The sequence below is a fragment of the Microtus oregoni genome, unplaced genomic scaffold, assembly GCF_018167655.1.
Source record: "Microtus oregoni isolate MIOR12 unplaced genomic scaffold, Mior012 000025F_ref0000491, whole genome shotgun sequence".
Lineage (NCBI taxonomy): Eukaryota > Metazoa > Chordata > Mammalia > Rodentia > Cricetidae > Microtus > Microtus oregoni.
Window position 1 is genome coordinate 23,097,645 of NW_024543084.1, and position 22,996 is coordinate 23,120,640.

The 22,996-nt window shown below is 38.7% G+C and overlaps 1 protein-coding gene across 4 annotated transcripts in view; it reads right to left on the reverse strand.

Annotated features, from left to right (window-relative positions):
• The window catches only part of Rabgap1 (RAB GTPase activating protein 1), a 163,310-nt gene that overhangs the window by 124,578 nt on the left and 15,736 nt on the right, over positions 1-22,996 (reverse strand). For 3 of the 4 annotated variants that reach the window (XM_041674276.1, XM_041674273.1, XM_041674274.1), the window contains exons 2-4: positions 8,263-8,461; positions 1,473-1,692; positions 719-923 (exon numbers count right to left, since the gene is read on the reverse strand). In XM_041674276.1, the coding sequence (XP_041530210.1) occupies positions 719-923; positions 1,473-1,692; positions 8,263-8,412 (575 nt within the window). In that variant the 5' untranslated portion in view covers positions 8,413-8,461. The remainder of the gene's footprint in view (positions 1-718; positions 924-1,472; positions 1,693-8,262; positions 8,462-22,996) is intronic. The other variant, XM_041674275.1, reaches the window with a different exon arrangement.

The window sequence follows — 22,996 nt, forward strand, 5'->3', positions numbered from 1 at the left end:
CACAAGAAGATATAAGATTAACTCGGAGCTATTGCTCAGGAGACATCTACAGTGTGTGTGAGCGCCCCCTCCCCCACCAGACAGAGAGAACACATAAACAGACACAAACACACAGAGAAACGCGTGGGGGGGGGGAGAAAAAGAAAGAAATGACAGACATACACACACTGAGACTGACTGATCTGTTGGCCTCCCTAGCACTGGGATCATAAGCTACTGCCATAATCCTTTGAATTCATATCCTTGTGATACACAGCTATTTCCTTGGCCTTTATAAAGCGTATACATGAGCCAAGATTTTAACTGATTATCAACGAGAAAGTAAAATTAAAAGTTTTTTTTTAACTCATGTTATTTTTCTGAAATAAACATATTTCTGAATTAGCAATTCTTTATTTAACTCGTTGATAACAATCATGTCATGGCTATCTTTATGTCTTTGAATAAACAATACTCATTTCTAGGACTTCTCTGGAACTCTGATTTCTCATTTTAAAAAAGAAGAGGAAATCTTTTCTCTCATTGTCATGTTTCAACTATCCCCAAACCATTTAAATCTCTAATAGTGTATACAGGATGGGATTGGGATGTGGAGCATGTACAAATGAACATCCATTTCTCATGAGGGTTGCAATTCGAGGAGGATATGAATATGGCATATGTTACCTACTAGTGAGTGCTTCCTTGTGCAACAGCACTTCACAGAGGCCAGACTTACCTCACAGTTCCTTCAGATATATTCGGCACTGAGAGGGTCACATCCAGAGAAATCTGACACTGACTTCTCAAGATGGACATCATCCTCAAGGCTTCCACTTCACTCCGGGGAGCATTTACTGAGGCACAGCCTAAGTAAGTTAATTTACTAAAAACCACACTATCCTCATCAGCCACTGGTGTGAAAGGACTTGACACTTCAGAATCTGAAAGAAACAAAATATAAGAATATGCTTCTTCTTCTCTATTTGAATAGTATTGATGTGAACAGCAAATAAACATCTAAAAGACACATTTACATTAAAAAAATATATAGTATGCCAAATTTCCAGTGGGCAAAATAAGATGATAGATAGATAGATAGATAGATAGATAGCCCATAGAAGCTAGGGAGCTTACACTTGAACTCTAATACCAATATTTTCAGGCACTGATGTTAATTCCAAACCCAAATGTAACCTGAGATTCAGGTCTGACTCCTCCTTTTGTTCCCTAATTTGTTCTGATTTTATAATTTACATCTAAGCCAAATGCACATTCAGTGACCAACTACTGTTTTTCATTCTTTGGTATAATAGGAAAAGTTAAAGGAAAGGTCAGAATGGCATATATATTTGACAACTTCTTAGGTCTACAATTTGGAGCTTTTAGAGAACTTAAATGGTTTTCAAATTATTGAATCTAGTATAGGACAGAAACACTCAAGTATTAAAAACAATAACCTTCAGTTACATAAGCAATGCAGCAATCCTAACCTCCTTGTCTAGGTTCCACTGGCAAACTCATCTCTGGTTTTTGAAGTCCTCCTAGTGGCACAGGGTTAATGGTAGACGAAGCTGAGAGTTGATTACAAAGAGGCCCATCTCCTTCACCATCTGGCTGTGACCTTTCCCCTGGCTGGTCATCCATGGGAGGGTCCATCAGCACATCTGCGAGCTCTTTCTGCAGCTGCTGCTCACTTCCATTCCCTACAATCTAAGGGTCACAAACACAATCAGCAAAGCAAGAGGCCAGCACTGATTCAAGCAGGTCCATGTTCTGAAGCAAAGGATCAGCAAAGGCAGTGTGCTGGACATCACTCTCAAATAGATGTCCTAAAACAAATAAAGGCTGCAGCTGCTTTCTTCTTCTATGAAATAGTACAGAATGAATCTAAAACAATATTCACAAATAGGTAATAACATGACAATATTAATGTTTTCTGTTTAATAATGTTTCTTAAGAAAAAATGTGCTTGTTTCCAAAAGTTAAAACAGATGCAAAATACAGTAAAAGCTCACAAATATTTTATGACTCAGTCTCCTGTAATAAGTCTCCTCGATTTATATATGAACTGAGATATGCGAGTAAAGCTGACAGCATGAGTATGTCAGTCCTAAGAAAGAAAAGTACTGTATTCCAATGACTTACTTTATCTTTATGTTTGTTTGTTTCTAATAGTTTATCATTAGTTGCTCATAAACCAGAGTGGACAACTGCAAAATTAAGTTAAGACTGTTTGATGCTAAAAAAAATCATACAGATAATAAAACCAAGAAACTTATGGTTTAAGAAATATCTTAAAACTTAATAAAATAAGCCAGGCAGTGGTGGCACGTGTCTTTAATCCCAGTACTCAGGAGGCAGAGGCGGGTGGGTCTCTGTGAGTTCAAGGCCAGCCTGGTCTACAAGAGCTAGTTCCAGGACAGGCTCCAAAGCTAGAGAGAAATCCTGTTTCAAAAAAACAAAAACAAAAAAGCAAAACAAAACAAAACAAAAAAAAATAAAATAATTTAGAAAAAAAAATTAAAAGGAAGGGCTACATGAGGGGGCATTCTGAATACTATTACCAAACATTTATTGCTTATTATACTTTTTAGTTCCAGAATTTTCAGGTAACTCTTTAAAAGCAATGTAGTTCCTTAGGGATAGTTTTGTCTAAATGCCTCTGGTGCTGGTGGAAGTCAAAAGAGCTTGGCAGAGTCCCTGGAATTAATGTTACAGACAGCAGTGAGCCACCCTGTGAGTGCTGGGCATCTAACCTGGGACCTCTGGAAGAACAGTCAGTATTCTTAACTGCTAAGTCATCTCTCCAGTTTTCCTTATTTATACTGTCTACAGTATTTGATGTTATTGTCATGTATATATCTGTTCCGCAAGCATGATATTCTATAATTTGTTGGACATAGCAATAAAAGACTACTTTGAAATGTTTTTTTTTTTTCTGCTTTTTTAAGACAAGGTTTGTCTGTGTAGCTCTGGTTGACTTGGAATGTTTAATATGTTAATTTCAATGGTCACTAACTAGAAATTTCTGTTGCCTGCTTTTCTTCTTTTCAGTGAATAGATAGTATTTTATTTCTGTATATGTCCACATTTTGTTGTTGTTGAAAACTAGACACTCTAGACAATTTGTTGTACTTAGGATCTTGACCCCACTTGAGGACTTCTGATTCCATCTGTTGAAGAGCTGTTTTATGGCTTGTAGCTCCTTCCAGGCAAAAATCTGAGTCTCTGCTCTGGAACTAGGAGTTGAGTTGGGTCAATGACCTTCCTGAACCCTATTTTCTTTCTAATATTTTTTTCATAAACTACATTTTGACCTCATTCTTTGATCCATTCCCCATTCCTCCTAGGCCATCTTGATTATGTACCGGTCTGCAGAGCGGATATGGTTATCGTGTTCCTGAGGTGACAGAGGAACAAGATGGTGAAGTGCAAAATGAGAGAATCTTACTGTACTTTTATGATTAAGATTTTTTATTTGCTGCACTTCTTTTCCAAGATTTCCAGAGGTTTTAAATGCTACTTTTTATTTTTGTTTTAATAATTGTCAACAGTGTTCTTGGGAGTAGGTCTTGCTATCATGCTGGGCATCATTCTCAGCTAGCTAGCTTTTTAAAATGTAAATTAGATCATGTTCCCATTCAAAACTTTCAAGAATTCTCCTCACATTTAGAACAAAGCTCAAACTTGTAACCATGATCCAAAAAAAAAAAAAAAAAAAACCAACCAACCAAACCAAAAAAAAAAAAAAACAAACAAACCTGCTTTCTCTTAAAAAAAAAAAAAATTCTTGGGCATTGAACCAATACCATGTACATACTAGGAAGGTGCTCTACATTCCCAGCCCCTCAATACTGCTCATTAAAATAGTAACTGTCACTAATTTTTAAATATTTTATTTTTTTATTGATGTGTACATACGTATAAATGCATAAGATTACCTAGAACTGGAGGGTTTTTTTTTGGTTTGTTTGTTTGTTTTTCTTTTCGAAACAGGGTTTCTTTGTGGAGCTCTGGAGCCTGTCCTGGCACAAGCTCTGTAGACCAGACTGGCCTCAAACTCACAGAGATCCGCCTGCTTCTTCTGCCTTCCAAGTGTTGGGACTAAAAGTGTACACCACCACTGGCCTGAAAACTGGAGTTATTTTAACTTTTTAAAATTTATTCCTTCATCCATTTACAAGTGATAGATAATAAGAATATGTTGATATGCTGGTGAGATGGCTCAGTCAGCAAAGGAGATTGCTTTATTAGTTGGGTTTGGGTCCAAGGATTCACATGCTGTATGGAAAGAACCAACTCCAGTGAATTGCTTCTGACTCCCTATAGGGTATAATGTAAGCAGTTGACAATTTATACACAAATACACAAAAACATTTTTAAAGGAATTTTTTAAAATTTGACAGAAGCTTGCAATAGTTAAAAAACAAACATATCTGGGCAGTATGGCACAGACCTTTATTCTTAGGACTCAGGAGGCAGAGGTAGGCAAATTTGAGTTTGATGGCAGCCTGGTCTACAGAGAGTTCTAGGACAGCCAAAGAATCTCCCTACCCCCTCAAAAAAAATCATAAAATCTTTCATTCCTTACCCATGCATCCTCTCTTTTTCTTAACATATTTACATATTTATTTATTTATTTATTTATTTATTTATTTATTTTGGTTTTTCGAGACAGGGTTTCTCTGTGGCTTTGGAGCCTGTCCTGGAACTAGCTCTGTAGACCAGGCTGGTCTCGAACTCACAGAGATCCGCCTGCCTCTGCCTCCCGAGTGCTGGGATTAAAGGCGTGCGCCACCACCGCCCGGCCATATTTACATATTTAAATTATTAGTTTTTAAAGCAGGTTCCAATTTTGAAGACTGGCCCCAACTTACTGCTCAGCAGAGGACAACCTCTAAATTTCGCTCCTCATGCCTCTACTGACAAATGTTGAAATTATATGTCAACATTCCTAGCTTTATATGGTACTAGAAAGCAAGTCTGGAACTTCTTACATGCTAGGCAAACATGCTACCGCCTAAGTCGAAATCCCAGGCCACATTACCCTCTGATGTCTGTATTCTTTCCCAACCCATTAGTGTATAGGCTCTAAGAGGTCAGGGCATTGTTCACCACCACGTAACCAACAATTGGCACAGAGAGTTTTCAAGAAATATTTGTTGAATGAACACATATAGTAGAACTTGGAATATTGTAATTACTTATAATTTAAACAAAAAAGTTCAAAAATATATTTCCATTTATATCCATGAAGAGCAGAACAGCAACGGAGCATGTCAAAAGAAGTAATGGTTCTTTATTTACTTGGGAAATGATAAACAGAGTGGCCAAAAGGGGAGATACTTAAAGCTCTATTTTTGGCTTAAATGTTATTTTTTTATGAATGGCAATGCTGACCTCGTATTGCCCTTACACTACACATACAAGCCTGAAAGAAATAAGTATTTGGTACAGCAGTGGTGGCACACTCCTTTAAACAAAGCACAGAGGCAGAGGTAGGCAGATTCCTGTGAGGTCAAGAACAGCCTGGTCTACAGAGCAAGTTCCAGAACAGCCAGAACTACAAGGAGAGACCTGGTCTCAAAAAACAAAGAAACAAAGAAAACAAACAAACAAACAAACAAACAAAAAACCAACAACAAGAAACAAGTATTTTTTATTAAATAGTAAAAAGAGAATAATCCTAATGTTAAAAATGTTTATACTCTAAGAGTTTTGACAGGGGTTTCAAAAAATTTAAGAGAACCTAATCAAAATAAAAAATCCTTAAATAGCTCTACAGGAGCAAATCCATACCAAAATTTACAGAACTAGGACAAAGCCAAGAACCTAGTCCAAAGTAGGCCTGATGCAACAATTTCCACAGGAATAGGACTGAAGCAGCTACATAGGATGAAGAGGGCCTGGGAAACCAAGCTCCACAGGAGCAGGAGCAAATCAAGTACAGGGACACTGGCAGACCTAAGACAGCAAACTCAACCAGAAAAGGTACAGGGGAGCTGATAGAGTGAGCCAGAAAAAGAGACGGCTGAGGGTCCGGATGTGAATCTGGGACCATCATGGGAGTAGACCTAAGCCAGGACCCTGGGGGTCTGGGCGTGACCCTAGGACCTCCCAGGAAATATGCCAGAGCCAGGTCCTCTGTGGTCTAGGTGTGAATCTGGGACCTCCTAGGGAGTAGGCAGGAATTAGAGATCTCATTGGTTCCAGGTGTGAGTCTGGGACCTCTGTGGGTCCAGGTGTTGTTGGTCTGGGACATCAAAGGAAATAGGCAGAAACCAGAAACTGAAGAAAACACCAGAAAGTGGAAAGATCTCCCATGCTCTTGGGAAGGTAGAATTAACATAGTAAAATTGGCAATCTTACCAAAAGTAATATACAGATTCAATGCAATGCCTAGCAAAATCCCAGCAAAATTCATCAAGGACCTTGGTACTCAACTTCATATTGGAAAAGCAAAAACCCAGGATAGCTGATAGCCAAAACAATCATGTACAATAAAAGAACTTCTGAGGGCCCGGCGATGGTGGCGCACGCCTTTAATCCCAGCACTCGGGAGGCAGAGACAGGCGGATCTCTGTGAGTTCGAGGCCAGCCTGGTCTACAAGAGCTAGTTCCAGGACAGGCTCCAAAGCCACAGAGAAACCCTGTCTTGAAAAACCAACCCCCCCCCCCCCAAAAAAAAAAACACCTTCTGAGGCATCACAACTCTACAGAGCTACAGTACTGAAAAAAGCCTGGTACTGGCATAAAAACAGACAGGAGTACCAATGGAACCGAATCAAAGAACCAGATATTAATCCACACATCTTTGAACACCTGATTTTTGACAAAGCAGCAAAAAATATCAAATGGAAAAAGGAAAGCATATTTTACAAATGGTGCTGGCATGACTGGAAATCAACATGAATAAGAATGAAAATAGACCCATATCTATCACTATGCACAAAACTCAAGTCCAAATGGATCAAAGACCTCAACATAAAGCCAGTCATACCGAACCTTACAGAAGAGAAAGTGGGAAGTACACTTGAACACATTGGCACAGGGAACCACTTCCTAAATATAACCCCAGTAGCACAGACACTCAAAGAAACAATAAATGGGACCTCCTGAAACTGAAAAGCTTCTGTAAATCAACATGGTCAACAAGACAAATTGACAGCCTACAGAATGGGAAAAGATCTTCACTAACCCCACATGAGATAGAGGTCTGATCTCCAAAATATACAAAGAACTCTAGTAACTGGTCATCAAAAGAACAAATAATCCAATAAAAAATTGGAGTACAGACCTAAACAGATAACTCTCATCAGAGGAATCTAAAATGGCTCAAAGACACTTTAGGAAATGCTCAACATCCTTAGTCATCAGAGAAATGCAAATCAAAACAACTCTGAGATTCCATCTTACACCTGTAAGAATGGCCAAGATCAAAAACACTGTGACAACTTATGCTGGAGAGGATGTAAGGAAAAGGGAACACTCCTGCATTGCTGGTGGGAATGCAAGCTGGTACAACAGTTTTGGATGTCAGTGTGGCGATTTCTCAAATTGGGAAACATCCTTCCTCAAGACCCAGTAATACCACTTTTGGATATATATCCAAAGGATGCTCAATTGTGCCACAAGGACATGTGCTCAACTATGTTCATAGCAGCATTGTTTTTCATAGCCAGAACCTGGAAACAACCTAAATGCCCCTCAATTGAAGAATGGATAAAAAAAAAAAAATGGTACATTTACACAATGGAGTACTATACAGCAGAAAAAATATTGGCATCTTGAATTTTTTAGGCAAATGGATGGAGCTAGAAAACATCGTTTTGAGTGAGGTAACCCAGATACAGAAAGACAATTATCACATGTATTCACTCATAAGTACTTTTTAAACATAAAGCAAACAAAACTAGTTCACAAAGCACGATCCCAGAGACCTTAGACAACAATGAGGACCCTAAGAGAGACATACATAGATCTAATCTACATGGGAAGTAGAAAAAGACAAGATCTCCTGAGTAAACTGGGAGCATGGGGACCTTTTGGGAGTGTTGTAGGGGAGGAGAGAGGCAGGGAGGGGAGTAGAGAAAAAATAAAAATCAATTAAAAAAAGAAAAATCCTTAAATAAAAACTAACTCATTAAGTATATACAAAAGTCTTCAACACCACTGAGAAGTATATCTTTGAGTTCTCTTCTTCCCATGTTAGTCTTTTCCCTATTAAGTCCAAGTTGTGCACTGGATTTTACAAGACAAACTTAGTCTCTCAAGCTTTACCTTTAGGCCAGTCTTCTCATCATCACTTCCGTTATTTGTAGATGGTGTCTCATCTCCTTGCCTGGAAACCAAGACAAAATCTTCACTATTAAGAGTAGATACTGAGTCTGAGGAGACACTGATTTTTCCAACAGAAGCCTTGTCATCCATAACTCAAGAATGAGGCTCAACTCATAAATGGTTATATATTTTTAAATGCCTGAAAAACAAAAACCATAAAGATTCATATAAAATATATGTCACAAAATCAATTATGCTCTATTGTTTTAAAAAATGGGCAAACTAAAAATAAAACTTTTTTTGAAAGCTTGTAAAATATTTTTCCAGGACACCTGCTACTTGTAATTTATGCTTTCATTCTGCTAAGGCATTCTATGCTATTCTGGGTCAAAATAGTTCAGATTACAAATAAATAAAACACTCTCTTTATAGTAACCCCACCTACCTACATGGCTGCCTTTGGCACATACTGCAACTCTGGTCTTGGTTTCCAAAAGCAAAGGGGAATTTAACAGTACTCTTGCTTAATTTTTAACACTTTACACATAAATAAAGTTAAAACACCTGGTTATTGTGAAAGTATAATAACTATATTTCCCTACGATCATCAATAGTAAAATTTAAAATATATGATAGTTATAGTAAACAAAATCTCATATTAATACACAAAGGAGATAAATTCAACGCAGGGAAAACAGAAATTCTACATCTTGGAAATATCTTCCAGTAAAAACTCAATCTTCTCCTACACTCTACAAGGCCAGCTTGGTCTACAGAGTGAGCGAGTTCCAGGACAGTCAGGGCTGCACAGAAAAACCCTATCAAGAAAATAAAACAAAAACAGAACTAAAAACCACAACAAAAACAACTATAGCACTATGTTCACTGCATCAATAAAGCAAAGTGTTTAATCTTTCCAACTCAAAGATTAGTTGGCTTAGGCTTTGAATTTTTTTTTTTAAGATCAGTATTTTATGTGTGAAGATCAGTATTTTATGTGTGAACTGACTTTTTTTTTTTTGATTTTCCTGCCTCTGCCTCCTTCAGCAAATCCTACCGGCATGCGCCACCACAACCGGCGCACTGACTTTTTCTTGAATATGTATGTATATCACATGGACGCAGTACCCAATGAGGCATGAGAGGGTTTCAGATCCCATGGAACTGGAGTTAATAATGATTTTGTGCCACAGTGTGGGTGCAGGGAATTGAATCCAGGCCCTCTTCTGTAAGAGCGGTAAGTACTCTTAACCACTGAGGCACTGCTCCATCCCCTGTGCTTTGGATTTTTAACTAAACATATACTTATTGAACATACATAATATGCCAAATACTATTTTCTCATCTAAGTCTCTCTTTTTTTTTTTTTTTTGGTTTTTTTCGAGACAGGGTTTCTCTGTGGTTTTGGAGCCTGTCCTGGAACTAGCTCTTGTAGACCAGGCTGGTCTCGAACTCACAGAGATCCGCCTGCCTCTGCCTCCCAAGTGCTGGGATTAAAGGTGTGCGCCACCACCGCCCGGCCTCTCATCTAAGTCTCAACTAAAACACTTATCAAGAGTTGTACCATTCAGCTGGGCAGTAGTGGTGCACACCTTTAATCCCAGCACTTGGGAGGCAGGTGGATTTCAGTGAGTTCAAGGCCAGCCTAGTCTACAAAGAGAGTGCCAGGCAGCCAGGGCTGCTACACAGAGAAACCCTGTCTCGGAAAAAAAGAGTTGCACCATTCCTAAGTATTAAACAAAATAATAAAAACAGGGGCTGGAGAGATGGCTCAGTGGTTAAGAGCACTGTCTGCTCTTCCAGAGGTTCTGAGTTCAATTCCCAGCAACCACATGGTGGCTCCAAACCATCTGTAATGAGATCTGGCGCCCTCCTCTGGCATGTGGGTATACATGGAGGCAGAAAGTTGTATACATAATAAATAAATATATCTTAAAAAAAATAATAAAAACAAAAAACTACAAATCAGAAATCATCAATAATATTAAACATAAACAAACAGCAACTCCAAAAGAAGGAAAAAAAACACTTAAAAAGCTAATGACACAGATAAGGATAGATTCTATTCTGGACTTTCTGTTGCCTTTTATTTAATTTTCTTCTGCTTTAAGATTATGGTGTCAGGGGCTAGAGAGATGGCTCAGTGGTTAAGGGTCACTGGCTGTTCTACCAGAGGACTCAGGTTCAACTCCTAGCACCCACCTGGCAGCTCACAACTGTCTGTAACTCCAGTTCTACAGGGACCAAAAACCCTTGGCAAAACACTAATGCACATAAAATAAAAGAACTGGAAAAAAACCCAAAAAACAATTACAGAGTCAGGCACAGTGGTACATGTATTTATTCCCAACACTATACAGAGGTAGAAGCAGGCAGATCTTTGTGTATTCCAGGACAGCCTAGTCTACGTTGCTGAGTTTTAAGCCAGCCAGAGCTACATTGGTAGATCCTGTCTCAAGAAAATTAACAAATAAAGATTATCTAGAGACTATGTCTTACAAGACCAAATATAAATGCATAGTAGGGAGGGATATAGCAGTGCTCACTTATAATTCTACCACTCAGGATACTAAGACAGGAGGACTGCTCTAAGTTTGAGGCCAGCCTTGGGTACTCAGTAAGTCCCTGTTTCAAAAATGATGAAATAGGGGCTAGAAACATGGCTCAGAAGTTAGAACACTTTTGGTTCCTGTAAAGGACCCAGGTTCTCTTCCCAGCATGAAGATAACCATGCTCATAACCATCTGTATGTCTGGTTCCAGGAGACGCATGTCTTCTGGACTCTGTGGGTACCAGGCACACATGTAGTGCACATACATAATACATGCACATAAAATGCTCATAAACATTGAAGTTTTAAAATTTTAAATGAATACATAGTACCAGATTGAAAAATACTTTAAAATCATCTTCAGAAAGTCCAAAGAAAAATGTTTTCATTCATCCACTGAATGAATACACATTGAACATTAGATAAAGTAAAAGTAATGTTAGTAAAACAAATCAAAGTCTTAGCAGAGAGGCAATTTTTTTTAAAGCTTTGTTTATTTTATGTATGTGGTAATACTCTCTCTGCATGTACACCTGCATGCCAAGAGGTCATCGGATCCCATTACAGATGATTGTGAGCCACTGTGTGGTTGCTGAGATTTGAACTCAAGATCTCTGGAAGAACTGCCAATGTTGTTAACTGTTGAGTCATCTTTACAGCCCATGTAGAGACGCAAATTTATAAAGGCCAAATATGCTGATTTAGGGTATCAAACTAAGAAACATGTTGGATAAGCACTAACTTAGAATTTTGCTAAGGATACAGACCCCAACACCTTCAGGCTTGGACTTAGTAACAGAGGCCTCCTGTCATCTGTATAGAATCAGCTCGTTTATTTTACCCCTTCTACTTTCAGGAGTCTTTTCAATCCAACTGATCATTTTCACTTGAGTCAAAGGAATTGCTGCTTCCTTTGCTGATGTTCCCACTGCAGTTAAAATTTGATTTTTTTTTAAAACAGTATGTTGTTTGGTAATGTCATGATGAATGTGTCTTAATTTAATCTTCACATTGCTATTTTATAAAATAAAATTGTGAATGAGATGGTTTGACTTGGTCAAGGTACATAACTAATAGAAATCAAGACCAAAATTGTACTGTTATTGTGGGTCCCAAAGCAGAGCTCTATTAAGACAATGCCTGTGTATTAACTAACATCTCAACGCTGAGAAGTTTCTTTTAGAGCTTGTATTTTAAGTCAGTTTTTTATGACGAGTAAGTCTTGGTTCTATTTTAAATTGAAGTCAGTAGTGCAACACCAGCACAAGGCCTGGGAAAACTCTCTAGTATATGGCCCCAGAGTCTAACAACTTTTACCAATACTCTGAAGTCAGAAAGATTTGGTGGGCTCAAATCCCACCTGTTCCTTTGAGGAGGTGATAAAAACACACTTAAGATAATTTACTGTGTTGTTTGCTTTTTTAAAAAAAAAATGCTGGAACTAACTGAATCACTCAGCAGGAATGAAGCTTATCAAAACTACACTCTGAAGACTTCTTTCCATTCTCAATGGACAGACTGTAAGAGCCTTTCCAGCCTTGGCCACGAGCAGCATCACAGAAATCGATAACTTCTGGTAATACTCAGAGACGTATAGTCTCGTGTTAAGACACTAAGGACTAATTTTGTTTTGTTTTAAAATTCTATTTTTATCAGTTAGAACAAGAAGCCGTGATGTGGGAGTCTCCTCTGTGTGCTGTGATTACCATTAATGAATAAAGAAACTGCCTTGGCCTGTTGATAGGGCAGAACTTAGGTAGGCGGGGAGGACTGGACTGAATGCGGGGAGAAAGAAGGACAGAGTCAGAGAGATGCCATGGATTTGCCACTGGAGACATGCTGAAACTTTGCTGGTAGGCCATGACCTCGTGGTGGTACACAGATTAATGGAAATGTGCTAAATTAATATAAGAGTTAGCTAATAAGAAGCTAGAGCTAATGGGCCAAGCAATGATTTAATTAATACAGTTTTTGTGTGATTATTTCGGGTCTAAGCAAGTCAAGCGACCAGAACGAACAAACCACTCCTTGCAACAGATTGGTGCCCACGTGGCCAACTAAATCCACTTAAAAAGGTGAGAGAGTTTGAAAAGGAATTCTAGACACAAAAATACAGAGTTTAACACAGCTTCTTGCTGTTTGCTGGCGTGTGGCAGCTCCTTTAAGAGAGGTTTTTCTGATTCAGCTATAGCAGGAAAAAAGTGCTGGTTTTAAAATGCCAGCTTTCTAGGCCCTGCCAGCGCAAACTCTGACTCTTTCAGGCAGGAAGTCTGGCTACAGAGCATTTGGATGGGGTCTGTTACCAGACTATTGCAGCTTGCTTAATGGTGACATGGACTGGCTGTGTGCATAGCTCTCAAGAGGTGCTAGCAACTCTGCCATGCTGGACTGGGCAGGCAATCAGAGAGTACCATATATACTATAGTAATGGCACAGTTTAAGTTTTAGGCTGGACCAGCAAGAAGACAGAACCATACATACCTTATTAATGGCACATCTTAAGTTTTAAGAAGCACTTAACATTTTAAAAAGTGCTCCTGGACAGTAAAGGATTAGATAAGCAATAAAGACAAAAACATAGTGTTAGATAAATGTATGTAGGCTTGGAAGAGAGAAGAAAAAGAATATAGAGAGTCATAAAATAAAGTTAAATCTAAAAAAAAGGGTAAAATCTTTAGAGTATAGATTGTCATAGATCAAAAGGAGTAAAGAAAAATAAAAATGGAAAATTTACAGACAGTCAGGATTATGTATTTTATTGTGTTATCTTTTAATTTTTTGACTGTGAAGGAGCTAATTACAGAGAGACATTCCACTGTATGGACTGGTAAGTTAAACCAACATAAAGGTATTTTGATTCCAAAATTTGAGTCTAAGGATATGTTACTTTGGAAAAGAGGTTCTTCTTTTGTTTTCACAGAAGATGAGAACCTGTGGGTTGCTTCCAGACCAATATGGTTTGATGGACCAAGACCTCCTGAAAGGTTGTCTTGAATACACCTCAAAAAATATACCCGACAAAGAAATTACTTCACTCAATAAACAGCAGGAAGCAGTTTTGGGAAATAACTACACCCATATTTCCAAATATTGTAATAAATGTTTGTTTACATTTAAAAGGGGATATGATATAGATATGAATAATTTGCATTTGCATGGATCTTGGTTTACTGATACAAATTTAAGATCAATTTTGTTATAATTGTCTCTTGATTAAGGTATTGTGTTTGTACAGCTCATTTAAAAATGTAATGTATAATTAAGAAATATTGCTTAATAGAGAATCATCTATAATAGTCAAGATTGTAGTTATGTTAGTTAGGTTTTTAGATGTACAGAGATATACTTCAGTGATATAGGTATTCTTCAAATCTTTCAGAGACTTTCAAAATATGGCATTTAAATTGTTTTAAAAATTTATGACTTTTCCTGACAGTGAGACACATCTGCTCCTGGCAGCACCAATCTATTTCAAGAGGAAGATGGTTATCAAAGAGGCTCCTTATGCAGTTTGTTAGATGAATTGGACATGCAGAACCCACAGAGAGATGACTGCTGAACTTGCCTAAAGGTGAGACAATCCTTCGGGGTTCCTGCTTCATGAAAGAGTCTGCGAGACATTCTGGAGGATATAGAAGAAAAGTGACTGGCAAACTGCCAATATAGGCAGACCTGTCTTTGAAATTTCCTGCTTCAAGGAAAAGTCTGCCAGATACTATGATCCAGTAGGCTGAAGATGGATACCCCAATGGTACAGAAGAACTTTGGGTGACTGTCCAGGCAGCAAGATGTCTCTGTCCATTTTTAGTGTTTTAGAAGTTGCTTACAATGAACTTCCAGTTTACTTAGGTAAAATTATATCCTTCTGGAGTCTTTGATGGAGTTGAAGAATTTACAGTTATAGTTTTCCTTAGTTATAATAAAAGATAAAGTAGATATAAATATTGTAACTGTAATTCTTGCTTGATACCTGTTATATGTAATTTTACAATGGTAAAGTTAAAACATTCCTTTTTAAGGGGGGTGATATGGGAGTCTCCTCTGTGTGCTGTGATTACCACTAATGAATAAAGAAACTGCTTTGGCCTGTTGATAGGGCAGAACTTAGGTAGGCAGGGAAAAGAAGCTAGAGCTAATGGGCCAAGCAGTGATTTAATTAATACAGTTTTTGTGTGATTATTTTGGGTCTAAACTAGCTGGGTGGTTGGGACGAACAAGCTGCTACTTGCAACAAAGCTGTCTACTCTTGAACAAGTCTTTATCTTTCAGTCTCTAATTCCAATTTCCACAGACAATGAAGTACAAAGTCCAGTGTGAAAATAGTTGATGATCTCTATCCAATTCTACAAGTCTCCATGGCACCTCTTGACCACTTAATATTTAATTTTGTTTTCAAATATCATGTAAATTAAAACCCAGTTCCTTTCTGCGTTTCATTAATGGTTGTTTTATTAGCTCCTAGTGTGACACACAATAGATGTTCAAATGTTTACTAAAGCAGCAGGACAAACACCAGAGTAAGGGCATCCAGTGAAAGGTAGTGCCATTTAAATTGTATCTGAATAAATGGGACTTCCTGAGGCTGAGAAGCTTCTGTAAAGCAAAGGACACTGTCACTAAGACAAAAAGGCAACCCACTGACTGGGAGAAGATCTTCACCAACCCCGCAACTGACAAAGGTTTGATCTCCAAAATATATAAAGAACTCAAGAAACTAGACCGCAAAAGGCTAATCAACCCAATTATAAAATGGGGCACTGATCTGAACAGAGAATTCTCAACAGAAGAACTTCAAATGGCCAAAAGACACTTAAGGTCATGCTCAACTTCCTTAGCGATCAGGGAAATGCAAATCAAGACAACTTTAAGATACCACCTTACACCTGTCAGAATGGCTAAAATAAAAAACACCAATGATAGCCTTTGCTGGAGAGGTTGTGGAGAAAGGGGTACACTCACCCATTGCAAACTTGTGCAACCACTCTGGAAAGCAGTGTGGTGTTTCTCAGGAAATTCGGGATCAACCTACCCCTGGATCCAGCAATACCACTCTTGGGAATATACCCAAGAGAAGCCATATCATACAACAAAAGTATATGCTCAACTATGTTCATGGCAGCATTGTTTGTAATAGCCAGAACCTGGAAACAACCTAGATGCCCTTCAACGGAAGAATGGATGAAGAAAGTATGGAATATATACATATTAGAGTATTACTCAGCAGTAAAAAACAAGGACTTCTTGAATTTTGCATACAAATGGATGGAAATAGAAAACACTATCCTGAGTGAGGTAAGCCAGACCCAAAAAGAGGAACATGGGATGTACTCACTCATATTTGGTTTCTAGCCATAAATAAAGGACATTGAGCTTATAATTCATGTTCCTAGAGAAGCTAAATAAGAAGGTGAATCCAAAGACAAACACATAGGCATCCTCATGAATATTAACCTTCATCAGGCGATGAAAGGAGACAGAGACCCACATGGGAGCACCGGACAGAAATCTCAAGGTCCAAATCAGGAGCAGAAGGAGACGGAGCACGAGCAAGGAACTCAGGACCACGAGGGGTGCACCCACACACTAAGACAATGGGGATGTTCTATTGGGATCTCACCAAGGCCAGCTGGCCTAGGTCTGAAAAAGCATGGGATAAATCCGGACTAGCTGAACATAGCGGACAATGAGGAATACTGAGAATTCAAGAACAATTGCAGTGGGTTTTTGATCCTACTGCACGTACTGGCTTTGTGGGAGCCTAGGCAGTTTGGATGCTCACCTTACGAGACCTGGATAGAGGTGGGCAGTCCTTGGGCTTCCCACAGGTCAGGGAACCCTGATTGCTCTTCGAGCAGATGAGGGAGGGGGACTTGATCGGGGGAGGGGGAGGGAAATGGGAAGCGGTTGCGGGGACGAGGCAGAAATCCTTAATAAATAAATAAATTTTAAAAAAAATTGTATCTGGGAAGATGTAGGAAGGGTCAGGCCTTGTCATATTTTGTCTCAAAACCGTGACCTCCTGAAGGCTGTTCTTGTATGTGCAGGCAAAACACCCATGCACATAAAAATGATTTATTGTTGTTTGTTTTTCTCGAGACAGGATTTCTCTGTTTAACAACAGTCTTGGCTGTCCTGAATATCGCTTTGTAGATATTCAAATTCACTGAGATCTGCCTGCTTCTGCCTCCCAAGTCCTGGTGATGGAGGAAGGTCATTGGTTAAAAAAATAAACTGCTTGGTTGGCCCTCATAGGTTAGAACATAGGTGGTTGGAGTAAACAGAACAGAATGCTGGGAGGAAGAGGAAGTGAGCTCAAACTTGACAGCTCTGCTCTCTGGAGCAAAGACGCCATGCTCCCCTTTCTGGGCAGACGCGATAGCTCTGCTCTCTGAGGCAGACATGATGAAGCTCCGACCCAGGATGAACATAGGCTAGAATCTTTCCCAGTAAGACAGATGCTACACAGATTATTAGAGATGGGTTGATAGGGATATGAGAATTAACCTGTAAGGGCTAGAGTTAATGGGCCAGAATGGTGCCCAGACGTGGATAACTGAATCCACTGAAAGCCTGAGAAAGCTTGGGAAAGAGTAAAGCATGTTTTCTTGGTAGCAGTGATTTCTCAGATCTGCTCTGCTTGCTAGAAGCAAGCAAGCGCTCTCATCTAAGAGAGGCATCCTGACTCAGCTTCAGCTGCAAAACCCTGCAGCTCTTAAGAGGTCCTGCCACGAAACATTTAAATGGTGTTGATAAAAGCCAACTGAATGCCTGTTTTCAGCAGTAGCAGGAAAAAAACCTGTGTTGTTTTAAAATGCCGGCTTTCTGGGCTGTCCTGCCAGGGCAAACTCTGACTGTTTGAGGCAGGAGGGCCAGCTACAGAGAGAGGACTTGAGTGTTGTCTGTTGCAGCTTGTTTGATGGCAAGGGCCTTGAAACACTGTAGACTTGTGGCACTGAATGCGGCTCTGGCCGGTACCTCAGCCACAAGGTTGGAATGGCAGAAAGCTAAGGAATGGGCTACATCTAGCCGGCAAAGCCACGGCTTTAGTCCTACTGATATTGCTTGGTACATTAAAGACTCATGTGGTCAGAAAAAGAGAGATATACAGTAAAGAGAGATTCAAAGACAAAGAAAATTTCAAAATGGTTTACAGTGTGTTGAAAATATATGCAGACTAAAATTTAAGTTCTTAAAGTAAAAAACAAAAATAAGGAAGAAAGAGAGTAGATGGGCGTGGTAGTACACAACTTTAATCCCAACACTTGGGAGTCAGAGGGAGATTGACCTCTGTGACTTCAAGGTGTGGTAGCACACACCTTTAATTCCAAATGCCTGGGAGGCAGAGACAGGCGGATCTCTGAGAGTTCAAGGACAGCCTGGTCTACAGAGTTATTCCAGGTCAAAGATACAGAGAACCTGTCTCAAAAAGCAAAAAGTTAAAAGTAAAAATAAACGAAATAGAAGTTAAAACAAAGCTGCACAAAGATGGAAAATACACAGAGAATCTTGATACTGTATGCTATTATGCTCTGTTTGAATTGTTTGAATGCTGTGGAAGGAGCAACAGCTGCTAAAAGATATTTGTTTATAAATGCTGCTGAACTAATCCAACATAGATATTTTGAAAATGCCTTGACTTTGAAATTTGGATCTAAGGACATGATGCTTTGGAAAGCAGTTTCTTATTTTGTTTTCACAGAGGGTGAGAGTCTGTGGATTGCTTCTATCCCAATGTGGTATGATAGACCACACCCTCCTGAAAGGTTGCTGTGAACACCTTCAAAAAAAATTACTTCACTCAACTACTGAGATGAAACCAGCACACAGGTTATAACATGAAAGACCTAACTAACGATGCCCCCATTCAGCAGGAAGCAGTTTGGAGAGAAATAACTACACCCATATTCCCAAATATTGTTTATAAATGTTCTTTTACATTTAAAGGGGGATATGCTATAGGTACGAACAATTTGCATTAGATTTTGCTTTATTGATAGAGATTTAAGGTCAATTTTGTTATATGTATATGTATTTCTGATCTTTATTAAGGTATTGTGATTGTGTAGTTCATTTAAAAATGTAATGTATATAGGTTGTTAATTGATAATCATTAATAATAGTCAAGTTTATAGTCATGTTAGTTAGATTTTCTAGATATATAGATATATATTTCAGTTAGATCGGCATTCTTCATATCTTTCAAAGACTACAGAATATGCTATTAAATGTTTTAATAACTTAGGACTTTTCATGACAATGAGACACTCTGCTCCTGGCAGCACCAATAAACTTCAAGAAAAAAATGGGCATCGAAGAGGATCCTTATGGAGATCAATAGCCATTTGAACAAGAAACTGTTCTTGCCTGGACTATTGCATAAATTGGACACAGAGAACCCGCAGAGAGAGGACTGCTGAACTTGCCTAAAGGTGAGATGATCTTTCGGGGTTCCTGATTCATGAAAGAGTCTGCGAGACATTCTTCAGGACAAGCAGATAGTGACTGCCTTTGAAATTTCCTATTTCATGGAAATGTCTGCTGGAAACTATGGGCCTGTAGGCCGAAGATGGATGCCCCAACAGAACAGAGGAACTTTGGGTGACTGTCCAGGCAGCAAAATTTCTCTGTCATTTCTAGAGTTTTGAAAGTTGCTTATTTCTTGTTTGCTTAGGTAATATTGTATCTTTCTGGAGTCTTTGATGGAGTTGAAGAATAGTTATAGTTATTTTCCTTAGTTATGATAAAGATAAAACAGATGTAAATACTGTAATTTTTACTTGATTACTGTTTTGTTATATGTAATTTTGCTATGTTAAAGTTAAAGCCTTCCTTTCTTTTTGTTTTAAACAGAAAAAGGGGAAATGATGCAGGAAGGTCATTGGTTAAAAAAATAAAGAAACTTCTTGGTTGGCCCTCATAGGTTAGAACATAGGTGGTTGGAGTAAACAGAACAGAATGCTGGGAGGAAGAGGAAGTGAGCTCAAACTTGACAGCTCTGCTCTCTGGAGCAGAGACGCCATGCTCCCCTCTCCCGGGCAGACGCGATAGCTCTGCTCTCTGAGGCAGACACGATGAAGCTCCGACCCAGGATGGACGTAGGCTAGAATCTTTCCCGGTAAGACTGATGCTACACAGATTATTAGAAATGGGCTGGTCCAGGTGCAAGAGTTAGCCGAGAAGAGGATAGATATGATGGGCTAAGCAGTGTTTAAATGAATACAATTTGTGTGTTGTTATTTCGGGGCATAAGCTAGCCAGGCGGCCGGGGTGCTGGGGACGTAGCCCCGCCGCTCCTATTACAACATGCTGGGATTCAAAGGCATGCACCACCACCACCCAGGTAAAAATTTTAAAAAATTTTAAAAAAAATTGAGAAGAAAACTGAAACCCAAATTCTTTGAATCACTTAGTCTTCAAAATCTTGAGCCTGGCTATCATTTTATTCTTACCAATCATACCACACAGTCAACCAAATATTGCACTACTTTTAGGCTTGTAAGTGTGTGTATACGGTGGTTCCTAAGTGAGAAATGTGCCTTTTTTTCCCCCAGTGAGACCTTCCCGCCCCCAACAACAATCTAGTGACATAGTTAAGCAGTCTGAAATGTTTTATTTCATGCTAGGGCCTCTAATTTTTTTTCTTTGCTTTTAAATTTTATCACAAGAACTATGATATACACTATACTATATAATAAGTTACACCTCTCCTACACTACTATACTCATTCTCTAGTCATTTTAGAAGTTGATATGCTACCCACTGGGAATACATGATCACACTGCAGTTCAACTGAGGATCACAAGTATGCAGAAAAAATATTACATCTACACCCAACATGTACTTTCCCCCCACAGCACTTAAATAATACAGCATAACAAGTAAAAAGAATTTACATTGTATCAAGTATCTAAGAGATAATCTAAAGTATGTCAGTTGTGGGATGTGCAAGGATGTCCAGATTATATGCAAATATTATACCATTTTAGTATGGGTAGGTCTTTGAACCATTCCCTTGTCCTGCAAGATACTGGGGGACAACTACTGCATGAGTGTAATGGTAGATTCTCGTAGTAGAAAGACAAATCACCAATATGCTACACTATATGCAAGTACTTGGAAATAGAACTACAGAAAACTAAAAGGAAAAACTCCAAACCCAAAAACAGGACATTCTTTTTTGTTTGTTTTTAATAACTTATTTAATTTTATTTCATGTGCATTGGTATAAAGGTGCCAGGTTCCCTGAAACGGAGTTACAGACAGTTGTGAGCTGCCACGTGGGCACGGGGAATTGAACTCGGGTCCTCTGGAAGAACATCCAGTGCTCTTAAACCACTGCGCCATCTCTCCAGCCCAGTACATTCTTTTGAGACCAAAATCTCACTGCATAACCCCATTTAGCCTTAAAATTGACTCTTGCCTCAGACTCAGGAAGCTGGGATTACAGGAGTGTGCCAACTACCCCAGATACTAACTACCCTTGAACGTTCTCAAATATCATAAGACAGTTAAACATCAGAATCTTAAAACATACCTTGTATTTCCTTTGGAACAAACACACTCATCACTTCCTCCCTACTCACTACCATTTCTCGTTGTTCATACATGGACTGTGTTGCTCAGTAAGCACAGTACAATTCTATGGAATCTTAAGGAGGATGCTTAAAACATCTTATGAAATCTAAAAAGAAAGTAATATGTTTTAATTTACTGAGTGCCAATTTTAGCCTGATGTGGAACTAGAGGCTTTAAACACATTTTTGCCACATAGTACCACACTAACCTTGGGAGATGAATATTAACTTTCTATGACAAACCCAAGCTAAGACAGGTTGGGTGACTTGCTTTAGCTCACAGAGAAAATTATAAAGGTTGGTGTAAACCCAGGCACCTAGGTGTTTCTATTCTGTTGTTTTCAATGTTAAGAATAATTTAAATGCATGAATATGGACAAAACAAACAATACTATAGTTTTCACAAACTCAAATTAAACTATGCTAATATAATAAATAGATTCTCTGTTCTGAGAATCTATTTGATCACCAAGCTGTAGGTGTTTCTATTCTTCTCTGAGCTGTATCTCACTCCTTACTATCCCTATCTCCATTCTTTGCCTGTCCCCTATGCTGTGTCCTTCTAAAATTTAACTCTGGTTAAGATTACTCTCAGTTTGGGAACTAGAACATAACAGGAAGAAACAAAACAAGGTTCAAAGATGTTATAGCAGGTCAATTCCCCCTGGGTTTGTATCTTTTAAAGTAAAATGAGTACTGGGGAGACAGGTCAGCAGCAAAAGCCATTATTGCCATGGCAATCAATCAATAAGACCTGAATTTAGATCCTTGGGATCATATGTATATATATATATATGTATATATATGTATATACACACACACATATACATATATATGTATATATGTGCATGTATGTATATATGTATATATATATCCCATAATTCCAGCACGGGGGTATGGGTGGGGTAGAACATTGAAGCTCATTGATCAGGTAGCTGACTGGTGAGTTGCAGGTTCAGCAAGAGAACCTATCTCCAAACATGAACGCAGAAAGCAAACTGAGAACAACTAGCCAATGTCTACCACCAGCATCCACAAGCAAAAGTGCATAACTTCCGCAAAGAAGAACAGTTAGGATCTACAGTAGGGCTCAGTGGCAGACCATATGCTTGGCATGTGTGAGGCTCTGAGTTTGATCCCCAGTACTAAAATTAAACAAGCAGAGTAACAAGGGACTATACAGATTAGTCTAGGTTCTTTGCTTTTTGTCAGTCTTTAAACCTTTTTCCTTGCATTTGTTTTCAAATGAATTTCTCAAAGAACATCCCCCTGAAAAGGATGAAACAGACTTAATGAACTCAATGGAAAATCCTCCCATACAGATTATTTCCCACCACTAATTGCTAAACAATAGGCTTTGTTTTAAAGTCTGACTCTTAACTTGGAGCTGCTTCTCTGAATTGTATTTAGTGAAGTAATGGAACCATGTGTGAGCAAATCTTCTGACTAATTTGTGGCTAGAACCAAAGCCACACTAATTTCAACTTTAAAAGCCAAAAACAAAACAAAACTTGCTAGTTTGTCTAAAAGTAACTCTTCAACAAGTTATGAGACAAAGTATTCTTTTAAATGTTCCACAAGTTGCCATCTTTCTACCATCACAGTCAAA